The 12,591-nt window shown below is 38.1% G+C and overlaps 1 protein-coding gene across 1 annotated transcript; it reads right to left on the reverse strand.

Moving 5' to 3' along the window:
- Positions 1-9,939: 9,939 nt before the first annotated feature.
- Positions 9,940-10,878, reverse strand: LOC127671109 (olfactory receptor 2AP1-like). Its single transcript, XM_052165791.1, has one exon. The coding sequence runs from the start codon at positions 10,876-10,878 to the stop codon at positions 9,940-9,942; it is 939 nt and encodes a 312-aa protein (XP_052021751.1).
- Between the last annotated feature and the right edge of the window lie 1,713 nt (positions 10,879-12,591).

Below are 12,591 nucleotides of genomic sequence, written 5' to 3' on the forward strand. Positions count from 1 at the left end.
AAGTTGTACTACCAAGCAATAGTGATAAAACAAGGCATTGTTACAGAGACAGACAGGCAAATCAATGGAATAAAATTGAAGACCCAGAAGTAAACTGATATGCCTATAGACATTTGATCTTTGACAAAGAAGCCAAAAATGTACAGTGGGGAAAAGAACTCATGTTCAACAAATGGTGCTGGTCTAACTGGCAGTCTATATGTAGGAGAATGAAGCTTAAGTCCAAGTGGATCAAGGACCTCAACATAAAACCATATACCCTGAATCTAATAGAAGAGAATGTGGAAAAGAGTCTTCAACTTGTTGGCACAGGAAGAAATTTTCTAAACAGAGCACCATGACACAGACTTTAAGATCAAGAATTATCTAAGGCTAGCAGGTAGCCTTCCTGGAGGTGGCCTACCTTTTTGCATGAACTAAGATTAGTGAGCTCAGAGACAACCTCATGAAACTGAAAAGCTTCTGCAAGGCAAAGGACAGTCAACAGAACAAATAGGCAACCTACAGATTGGGAAAAAAATCTTCACTAACCTTGCCTCTGACAGAGGACTAGTATTTAAAATATATAAAGAACTCAAGAAATCAGAAAATGGGTTACAGTGCTAAACAGAGAATTAACAACAGAAGCATCTCGAATGGTCGAGAAGCACTTAAAGAAATGTTCGAAGTCCTTAGTTATCAGGAAAATACAAATCAAAACAACCCTGAGATTCCACCTCACACCAATCAGAATGGCTAAAATCAAAAACTCAGGTGACAGCACATGCTGGCAAGGATGTAGAGAAAGAGAAAGACTCCTCCACTGCTAGTGGGGTTGCAAGCTGATACAATCACTTTGAAAATCAATCTGGATGTTCTTCAGAAAATCAGAAAAAGTTCTATCTGAAGACCCAGGTGCTCCACCATGTTCATAGTAGCCTTGCCTGTAATAGCTATAAGATGGAAACAACACAGATGTCCCTTAGCTGAAGAATGCTGTCTTAGAGTTTCTATTCCTGCACAAACATCATGACCAGGAAGCAATTGGGAAGAAAGGGTTTATTCAGATTGCATTTCCACATTGCTGTTCACCACTAAAGGAAGTCAGGACTGGAACTCAAGCAAGCCAGGAAGCAAGAGCTGATACAGAGGCCATGGAGGGTTGTTTCTTACTGTCTTGCTTCCCCTGGCTTCCTCAGTTTCCTTTCTTATAGAACCCAAGACTACCAGCCCACAAGAGATGGTACCACCCACAGCTGGATCTCATGAGAAAATGTCCCACAGCTGGATCTCATGGAGGCATTTCCTCACCTGAAACTCCTTTCTCTGTGATAACTTCAGCCTGTGTCAAGTTGATACACAAAGCCAGCCAGTACAATTGACTACTTGTCAACTTGACAAAACACATCACTATTAAGCCTCAACCTGTACTTTCGTATTCATCCCCAAGATCTAAGTAACTTTAAAAGTCCCATAGTCTTTACATAAAAGTCCGATTCCTTTAAAATATCCAATATCTTTTAAAATTCAAAGTCTTTTAAAAATTCAAAGTCTCTTAACTCTGGGCTCCACTAAAATGCTTTCTTACTTCAAGAGGGAAAAATAGCAGGGCACAGTCACAATCAAAAGCAAAATCAAACTCCAACCTTCCAATATCTGGGATTGACTCACCATCTTCTGGGCTTCTCCAAGGGCTTGAGTCACTTCTCCAGCTCTGCTCACTGAAGTATGCACCCTGTCTTCTCGGCTCCAGATGCCTGTACTCTGCTGCTGCTCCTATTCTTGGTGGTCATCACATGGTACTGGAATCTCCAAAACACTGCTGTCTTCTGCTTCACCAATAGCTTCTCGTAGGCTCTCTTCATGGTGCCAAGCTTCAATTCCTTTGCATGACCCCTTCAGTCCTGGGTCATCAATTGCAACTGAGGGTGCACCTTCACCAATGTCCATCCATGGCCTCTCACAGTGCTGAGCCTCAGTTGTTCTTCATGACCCCTTCATGTCTTCCAAACCAGTAAAACCTGGATGACTCTTACACATTACCAAGTCCAGCCACAGCACAAGGTACAACCTTAGCTATCTCTGGGACACAGCCTCTTTGTGCTCTCAGAAAACCCTTTCCAGAAGATTTCACCTTAGTGATGCTTGTCTCTTCTTCATCACTGCTAATTTCTTAGCTCCAGCTAACTAGCATCAATAGTCCCTGTAATGCAAAGTTTTTGCTTTAGTAGTTCTGGTATCTTGTTAATCACAGCTGATTCTTCATCCCTACCTAACCAAAACCACAGAGTTTTCACAATCAAAATAACAATGGCCCTGATAAGAGTCTTTAATCTTCCCTTTGAAATTTCTCAAGATAGGCCTCCATCTTCTGCACTGTTCTCAACATTGTCTTCCAAGCTCCTAGACAACCTCCCACAGAGCTCTTACCATGGAATGGATCTTCTAGCCCAAAGGTCCAAAGTCCTTCCACAGTCTTCCACAAAACATGGTCAGGTTGTAACAGGTATACCCAAGTATGTTGGTACCAATTTGTCTTAGGGCTTCTATTCCTGCACAAACATCACAACCAAGAAACAAATTGGGGAGGAAAGGGTTTATTCAGATTACATTTCCACATTGCTATTCACCATTAAAGGAAGTCAGGACTTGAACTCAAGCAGGTCAGGAAACAGGAGCTGATGCAGGGGCCATGGGGGAATGTTTCTTACTGTCTTGCTTCCCCAGGCTTGCTCAGTTTGCTTTCTTATAGAACCCAAGACTACCAGCCCAGAGATGGTACCACCCACAAGGAGCCCTCCCCTCTTGATCACTAATTGAGAAAATGTCCTACAGCTGGATCTCATGGTGCCACTTCTCCAACTGAAGTTCCTTTCTCTCTGATAACTCCAGTCTGTGCCAAGTTGGCACACAAAACCAGCCAGGGCAAATGGATACAGAAAATGGTGTTCATTTACATAATGGAATATTACTCACCTATTAAAAATGAGGACATCATGAATTTTGCAAACAAATAAATGGAACTAGAAAATATCATCCTGAGTGAGGTAACTCAGATCCAAAAGGGCATGCATGGTCTGTACTCACTAATAAATGGATATCAGCCAAAAGTACAGAATATCTAGGCTACAACCTATAGACTATAAAAAATGTAACAAGCAGAAATGACCAAGTGAGGAGGCTTCAACCCCCACTTAGAAGGGGGAAGGAAATAATCACTAGCATAGGAGGCAGAGGGAGGGAGGGACCTGGAAGGGAAAGAGGAGGGGATGGAGGAGGGGAAAAGGGCAGCAGAATCAGGTGTGCTGGGCCCTGAAGATAGGGCCAGAGATCAGAAAGGTGAGACACTCTCAGGACTCATTGTGGGTGACCCTAGCCAAAATGCCCAGCATTGGGGAAAAGAAACTTGAAGAGTCCACCTCCCTTAGATAGACAGGGTTTCAAGTGGAGGGGAAAAAAAAGAATCCATTGCTTCCCCTCAGGATTTACTAGTCTTCTGAATTGGTCAAACTGCCATGTTGAGTGAATAAATAGAAATAACATCTACAATTTTTTTCATTTGAGATACTGATCTTTGCAATTGTCCTATGTCTTATATATTAAAATGACTATTGTTGAGAAATGTAGTTAAATTGGCTATCTACTTTCCAGCCACAGGCCCTGTGCTACTTGCAGTCTGAGTCTCACATTGGCCTGCCCTGCTCCATCTGTGTCCTAATGGCAAATCCCTTGGTGATCTTCTTACCATGACTCTTGCAGGACTCCCTGTCTTATGGCTACCTCTTCTCTTCCTTCCTTTCCCTATTTTCGATCCTCCCCTGGGATTGAAAGTCCTACCTTCTTTGTTCTTGATTCACTACAAAGACTTCTTTTAAAATATAGTTGTTTTTTTTTTTATATTCAAAGAACCACGTGGTAAATGTAACTTCAAAATCTATGAAGCCCCTTAAAAAGGTGATGTTTCTTCATTTTTTTAAAGTTCAAGGGTTTTATTCTGTAAGATCATTATAAATTCAAAGCAGCAGTTTTCACATGGTCTTGCATCCTAATATTGTACACCAGTGGTTTCATCATTAATATAAACTAGAATGAATGGTTTTCCTTGATCACAAATTTGTCCCAAGACACTAAGGGAAAGGAGGTCCAGTGTCTGGCCCAACTTGGGTTTCATCTCAAGGGGAGAATCCAAGGCCTGACACCGATTCTATGGAATACATACAGGAGCCTAGTATGGCTGTCATCTGAGAGGCCCAAGAAGCAGCTGCCTGAGATAGATGCAGATATTTACACCCAACCATTGGACTGCTATAGTTGAATTAGGGAACGACTGGAAGAAGAAGAGGAGGAGAGCTACCCCATAGGAAGACCAGCAGTCTCAACTAACTCATACTCCTGAGATCTCTCACATATACTACTTGGTTTGGCCTCAATGAAAGAAAATGAACCTAACCCTCAAGAGACTTGAGGCCCCAGGGAGTGAGGAAGCCTGGTGGGGATGGTGGGTGGGGACATTCTCTTGGAGACAGGGGGAGGCTGAGGAACTCTGGGAGGGCAGACCAGGAGAGGGTTAATGACTGGACTGAATAAAAATAAAAATTAATAATAATAATAATAATAATAATACCTTAACTGGAACAAAACTTCTCTGGGGGGGCCAAGAACCAACATCTCAGAATTGACATCTCTCAAAGACCATTCAGATTAGGAGTGAGAGCAGTGGATGACAGGAACCTTCTGTACTTAAGGATAGAATTTTCCACAGTTCCTTAGAATGATAGATAATGGTGGGTTAGGTTAGATCTTGAAGGTATTTGTACAGAAATAGGAGTATCCCATGGAGTCTATAAGCTCTGTCTAATTCCTAGGTACCCTACCTGATAAATCAGGAAAGTTCGATGATGAGAAGATGTGCAATTCAAAAAGAAATAGAGGGGTGGAAGGAAGGAATAAACTGTTTAAAGTACTGTTAGGAGCCATCTAGGAAGGGCTAAGTCTAGCATGTGGCCTTCCTGGAGGTGGCCTACCTTTTTGCATGAACTAAGATGAGTGATCTCTGAGAAGCAAGGTCACAAAGAGACTTCATCTCAGGATTGCTTCTTGCAGGTGCTATGCCTTTTTTGTTATTATTAAATTAGTATAATAATCCCTGGGCATTAACCCGGCCCTATTGAGTAGATTTCCTGTAGATAAACTTAATGATGAACTGTCATGAATTAATGCTGTTTGGATAAATTAATGATTTTATAGAATTCTTTATTTGATCTTAGGAAGAACGATATAACAGATGGTTTTAGTTGGCATGCTAGAAATATGTAATAAAGTTAGAATCAAGAATAGAATGAGCCCATTCCTCATAATATTCAGTAAATGTTGTATAATAAGAAATACAATGAGCTTTTTTTTTTTTTTTTTTATTCGATATAATTTATTTACATTTCAAATGATTTCCCCTTTTCTAGCCCCCCCACTCCCCGAAAGTCCCGCAAGCCCCCTTCTCTTCCCCTGTCCTCCCACCCACCCCTTCCCACTTCCCCGTTCTGGTTTTGCTGAATACTGTTTCACTGAGTCTTTCCAGAATACAATGAGCTTTTATACTTACATCAAAAAGAGAGTTTATATTTCTTACTAAGAGCAGAGACAGCATGTATTATAACTTTGTTAACTTTGAAACATCTTTCTCTAGATGGTCCCATAATTTTTATGAAAGTTATTCCATAACCTTTGGCTAACAATTTTTTTTACAAATTTTTGCCAATACCTTTCAAGATATCACCAAAATTAAAAGAATTTGAGGAAAATTCAAAATCAGAAATATTAACCTTAAGTTAAAACTGTCTTGATATAATATAGCTTATTTGATCTTGTGGATATTATTATGCCTTACAAATACACTGCTGATTTTTTTTGAAGAATCAATGTGAAAATATTTAATATTAAACATATATTTGATATTTCATCTTAATTTGAATACTGAAATTCAATGCATATAGACTTTAGAATACTACTTGCTCCTAGATTTCTGTTTGATACAATAATGAGCTAACTCATCTCTGAAAATGTTATTAACTAGTAGATTTCCTCAAGATAAAAGTCTGAGCTCAATGTATTTCACTTTACTTATTATTTTTGTTAATTGTATTTGTGGAGGTATTTCAGTGTGATAACATTATACACAGATACAGTGTGAACAGAATAGGATACTCTGAATTATGATACTCTAAATGTGAATTTAATGATAGTTTTCCTCAGTGTTGTGACTCCTGATTGGATGTCCATGCACCACTGGATGAACCTGCACTTATGCATATACTGGCAGCACAAAATAGACTCTGTGGGTTTGAAAAAGTGTACATGAGGTTGGACAGAAAAATGAAAATTGGTTCAGGATATATAAGAAAAACTTGGGAATAAAGAGGAGGTTGATTTAATCAAAACATACTATATCCAATGCATGGAATTCTCAATAATGGAAAAGTACATACATTCAATAAGTGTTTATGAATCCTTACACAGTAGTGTATTTCAAAAGAAGTAATATGTGATTTAAACACCTAACTATATGAATCTTCAATCTGTGCTTTTAAATTGTATATCCAATTAGATGATCAATTAATGTACTGATGATAGTATTTAAAATAGCAAAAAAATTCTCCATTATGTAAACTAATGACTCAATTACAGTTTAAATAAAAATAACAAACTCTTTGACTCTCAGTTATATAACAAGTACTTAGATGATTCTTATATAATTATGGCAAGGTGTAGTAGTGCTATCAATTTCAAATTTTAAATCAACTTTCTCATCTATGATTTGTACCAACACTGTTTTACTGTCTCTATTGATCCTTGAATGTTTCATTATTATTCATTGGGAGAGTAATTTAAGGGCATAGATTTGTTATTAAATGTTTGTAGGCTCCAATAGAAGTTATCATGTCTAGAGCTTACATTTCTCTTATGTATATTTAAAGGATTGGAATAGAAATATTTATAAACTATTAAACTATCTACCATCCCTGCCTTAAACCTGTTCACCTATTTATTAAATATTATTATAGGGAAAATATGTTCATTAATAATAGATTTTACTTGTGATAAAGTCCTCTCACAGAAAATTAACACCAAGTTAAGTATTACCATAATTTCATTTCACAATTTCTTAGATGTGAATAAAACAATGGTCAGGATAAAAAACACTGAAAAAGTTGATGGAAGTCATATTTCTAATTGCTTTCTAATAATTCTTCCACCCTTTAAGGAGTATAATCTGTTTATAAATCATTATATAGCATTTTCTGTGAGTATTGACAAAATCACATGATTTTCTCTTCTCTAGAACATCCTTAACTCAAATACCAATCATGTTTAAGAGTGCTTTTTGTAGGGCAGTCTTTGGGTGGCCTTTACTTCAGTCTCTGCTCCACACATTTTCTCCCTTGTTGCTTCTGTGAGTATTTTGTTCTCTTTCTGAAAGGAAGCAATGCACCCTCACTTAAGTCCTCCTTCTTCTTGAGCTTCCTGTGCTGTATAATTGTAACTGCTGTGCATTGTAACTTGTTTATTTTGAGCTTTTGGGCTAACATTCGCTTATTAGTGAGTGCATACCATGTGTGTTCTTTTGTGATTGGGTTACCTCACTCAGGATGACACTATCTAGTTCCATCCATTTGCCTAAGAATTTCATGAATTGATTGTTCCTGGGGATTCATCCTATAAGCAGTCACCAAACCCCAACACACTACTATGGACGACAAGAAGTGTATACCTAAAGGAGCATGATGTGGTTGTCTCTGGAGGGGCCCTGCCATAGCCTTACAAACACAGAGGCAGATGCTAGCAGTCAACCGCTGGACTGAGCATGGGGTCCCCAATGGAGGAGCTGAAGGGATTTACAGCCCCATGGGAAGAACAATGATCTCGGCCACCCAGAAGCCCCAGGAATCCCAGGAACTAAACCTTCAACCAAGAGGTACCCATGGTTCCAGCCAAAAATGTAGCAGAGGAAGGCCTTGTTGGGCATCAGTGGGAGGAGTGGTCCTTGGTCAGGTAAAGGCTCAATAGAGGTCCCAACAAAGGGAAATCGAGGGGGGGGGGAGGTGGGAGTGGGTTGGGTGGAAATCGAAGGGGTGGGAGGATGGGTTGGGGATCTTTGGGGAGGGAGGAAATTGGAAAAGGTTTTACCATTGGCAATGTAAATGAAGATGATATTCAATAAAAAAAGAAAAAAAGAGTGGTTTTTGTACAAAAAACTCAATTTGAGTCTGAATTTTAGTATAAGAAATAAAGTCAACAATGTCATTTAAGCTATTGTTAACAACCAACCTTTATTAGTATGTGAATTTAATTGTTAACAGGTATGGATACATTCAGAATTACATAGCAATGGATAAGATTTTTTGATTCATTAAAATAACAAATCATTAAAAATCATAGTCTCAATCCTATCTTTAATTCAGTCATTTCCTTAAAAGTGAGGTCTTAGAATAGAGAGATGGTTCAATATTTAAGAGAACTGTCTCCTTTTGCAGGGGGCTGATGTTCAATTTCCAGCATCCACATGATATCTCACAAACCATCTCTTTTTCCAGTTCTAGGGAATCTGATATCCTCTTCTGGCCTCAGTGTGTACCAAGAATGCATAATCCACACTAGATGAAGTTTGGTTCAATAAGACTCAGTAATCAGTGTTGGCCTAAGTTGTTGGCTTAATCTTTAAAAGTCTGACCATAAATTATACATTTTAGTCATATTTAAATAAACAACAATTTGGAAAAGTATTTTACTCATAATACTTAACTCAATTCCATATACACAAAAAACTTTAAGACATGACTACATTGAAACTCTTTCTAAAGGACAAGTGTCATCTTATATAAGGATAGATTCTATAGCTTATCTGAGGAAACAGGCTCAAGATAAACAAGCTTCTGATAAAGATATATGGCTATATATTGATTGAGACAAAGAAACTAAAAATGAAGGTCTGGAGGAGCCAGCATGGCCTGGCCACACAGACAGGTCACCAGGGTATTAATCACATCTGTTGCCAACCTTCTGAGCAGAAAACAGATTATATATCTATCCCTTTGAAGAGATAACCATGTATATTTAATGTTCCTAGTTTTCCTACTATTTATATACACACAAAGATCTACATACCATCTACACATATGTACAGAAAAGCATCCATGTCCATAAAATAATAATAATTTAAATTTTCAGTGAGATCTAAATAATAAGATAGGTTACACAGGAACACACATATCATCTTGATAGAAGAAAAATAGTGAGCAGAATCTGAAGGAAAGACCATCTAGATACTACCTCACCTAGGAATCCATCCCATATACAACTACAAATCCCAGACACTATTGTGGATGCCCACAAGTGCTTGCTGACAGGAGCCAGATATAGCTGTCACCTGGGAGGCTCTGCTAGTGCATGACAAATACAGAGGGGGAACCTCTCAGCCAGCCATTGATCTGAGCACAGGGTCCCCAATGGATGAGATAGAGAAAGGAGCAAAGGAGCTGAAGGGGTTTGCAGCGCCATAGGAGGAACAACAATATGAGTCACCAAGTACTCCCAGAGCACCCAGGGACAAAACCACCAACCAAAAAGTACACATGGAGTTACCCATGGCCCCAGACACATCGGCAGCAGAGGATGATCTTGTTGGACACCAAATGGGTGGGAGGCTCTTAGGCCTGGAAAGACTTGATACCATAGTGTAGAGGAATACCAGGACAGGGAAGCAGGGGTGGGTTGATGGGGAAGGGGAGATGGCTTATGGGATTTTCGGGGGAGGGGGGAACCAGGAAAGGGGACAACATTTGAAGTGTAAATAAAGAATATACCTAATTAAAAAAGAAAAAATGGCTTAATTTAATGAGTGATATAGGTTTGTGCAATTGTAATGTTCTAAACCTGTATTACCTTAGTACTATGCCTCAAAGAGTTTTACTTTTTAAAGAATCTTATCATCTTGCTTAGCATATCTTTGAAGGCTATTTTCACTTGCTTGTTTCTAAGAGTGTAGATGAATGGATTTAACAGAGGTGCAACAGAGGTATTTAAAACAGCTACTCTCTTATTAAAATTTGCTGCATCTTTAAAAGAAGGATTTATATACATGAAAATACAGCTTCCATAAGAAAGTGAGACCACTATCATATGAGAGGAACATGTAGAAAAGGCTTTCTTTCTCTGTTGAGCAGAGGGGATCCTCAAAATGGTCTTGATGATGTGTGTATAGGAGAGAATCACCAGCAACAAGGTGAAGATGAGGGTCACAGCAGCCAGGAGGAACTGGATCACTTCTATGAAGTGTGTGTCTGAACATGATAAATGCAGCAAGATAGTGTAATCACAGCAATAATGATTGATGATGTTGGATGCACAGAAAGGCAACTGAAGAGTCATTGCATGCGGCACAGCAACAACGATAAAGCCAGATAACCAGGAACTTAAAACTAGTTGGAAGCAAAGTCTCCGGCTCATGACAGTTGTGTAATGCAAGGGTCTGCAAATGGCAACATAGCGGTCATAGGATATCACTGCTAAGAGATAAAATTCAGTTGCTCCCAGAAGGATTGCGAAAAAATACTGTGTGAAGCAACCAGCAAAGGAAATAGTCTTGTCTCCTGTGCCAATGTTGATGAGCATCTTGGGAACAAAGACAGAGGTAAAAGATATCTCCAAAAATGCAAAATTTCGGAGGAAGAAATACATAGGTGTCTGGAGGCGGTAATCCAGCAGAGTCAAGACAATGATGGCTGAGTTTCCCATGACACTTAAGATATAAGTTAAGATCAGAAAGAGAAAAAGCACAGCTTGAAGGTTGACATCATTTGTCAATCCAAGAAGAATGAACTTTGTCACTGATGAGTGGTTTGCCATCATTAACTTCAGGCAAGTCAAAATAGAGAATAACAATAACAAAATGTTGAAGTGAAATTTAATTTGGTTTCAATATAAAATTAGAATCCACAATTAAAAACAAATGTTTCAGCCGGGTGGTGGTGGCACACACCTGTAATCCCAGAACTCTGGGAGGTAGAGGCAGGCAGATTTCTGAGTTCGAGGCCAGCCTGGTCTACAGAGTGAGTTCCAGGACAGCCAGGGCTATACAGAGAAACCCTGTCTCGGAAAAACCAAATCCAAAAACAAAACAAAACAACAACAACAAAACAAATATTTCAAACTTTGAATCTTTTTCTATACTAGAAATTACTAGTGTGATTAACTTTCTAGTTAATTACATTAGAACAATAAGAGCCCTTAATGTATTGATTTGTCACCATACTTGGAGACTGGATAATATTTCTTCTAAATTATATTAGCATATATGTTCTCACTGACTGGTGATTCCATATTTCCTGCTCTGATTTTATTCTCTGGAGTGATTAGCACCTATCACATTTTCATAGATTTCTAAAAAAAAAAGTGCATGTATGTATGTGGCATAATAGTAGAAAGGGAAAATGAAAGTGACTCAGAGAGGCAAAATAATGTAAATACAGTTAAAATATATACTATAAATATATACTGTAGCTAAATGAAAATGCTATTATGAAACCCCTAATTTCATACAATGAATACATACTGGTGAAACTTTAGAAAAAAGTTGCTTACTTTAAAGTTAGCATTTTAATTAATTTGTTAGTCAGCAAATAAATATAATCCAAAACATGAATTATCATATCAAAATTGAACTTGTTATATTTAGAAACATATATCTATCTATATCTATATAGAAACATGTATCTATATACAAATAAGTACATATATGCATGCAATAACAATTAGTGAAAAAAAACGATGCCAGGAATTTGAAATAGGAAGGAAAAAATATATGTGAGCATCTAGAGGGAGAAAGGGAAGGAGAAAAAAGTTTAATTACATCAAAATATCAAAAATAAATTAACAAAACCTGAACTTGTCTGCTGTCATCTCTTTCTTACTTTGCAATGTATGTTTATTGTTACTTTATCCTTTTAAATATCATCATGTGCCTCCTGAAGCTAAAATATTTTGAACTTAATCCATTTCAAAGATAAAACAACAGCTTCTACTACATTTTTGCTTATTTAATTTTGTGTCATGAGAATGGAACATGTGTGAAGATCAGACCACGACACAAACTTGTGGGTGTTGGTTCTATCCTTCTAGTTTATGGGTCTCGAGAATTAAACTGGTTGTCAGGTTTGGTGTATTGCTTCACCAGCAACAAGGTGAAGATGAGGGTCACAGCAGCCAGGAGGAACTGGATCACTTCTATGAAGTGTGTGTCTGAACATGATAAATGCAGCAAGATAGTGTAATCACAGCAATAATGATTGATCTCATTTATTTTTTTAATTTTTTCTATATTATTTGTTGACATTCCAAATGATTTCCCCTTTCCAGGTTCCCCCCTCCCTATAAGTCCCATAAGCCCACTTCCCTCCACCCATTTCCCAATCACCCTGATCTCATTTCTTAATGGAGTTCAGAATTCATATCAGCCACTCTTCTTGTAATACAATAAGGTTGTGTTAAGTATTTAGTGAATGTCCTGAACATTTAATATAGGCGTATTGATCAGTCAATGTTTGATGTTTTATGGTTACT

This window comes from Apodemus sylvaticus, chromosome 20 (genome assembly GCF_947179515.1).
Source record: "Apodemus sylvaticus chromosome 20, mApoSyl1.1, whole genome shotgun sequence".
NCBI lineage: Eukaryota > Metazoa > Chordata > Mammalia > Rodentia > Muridae > Apodemus > Apodemus sylvaticus.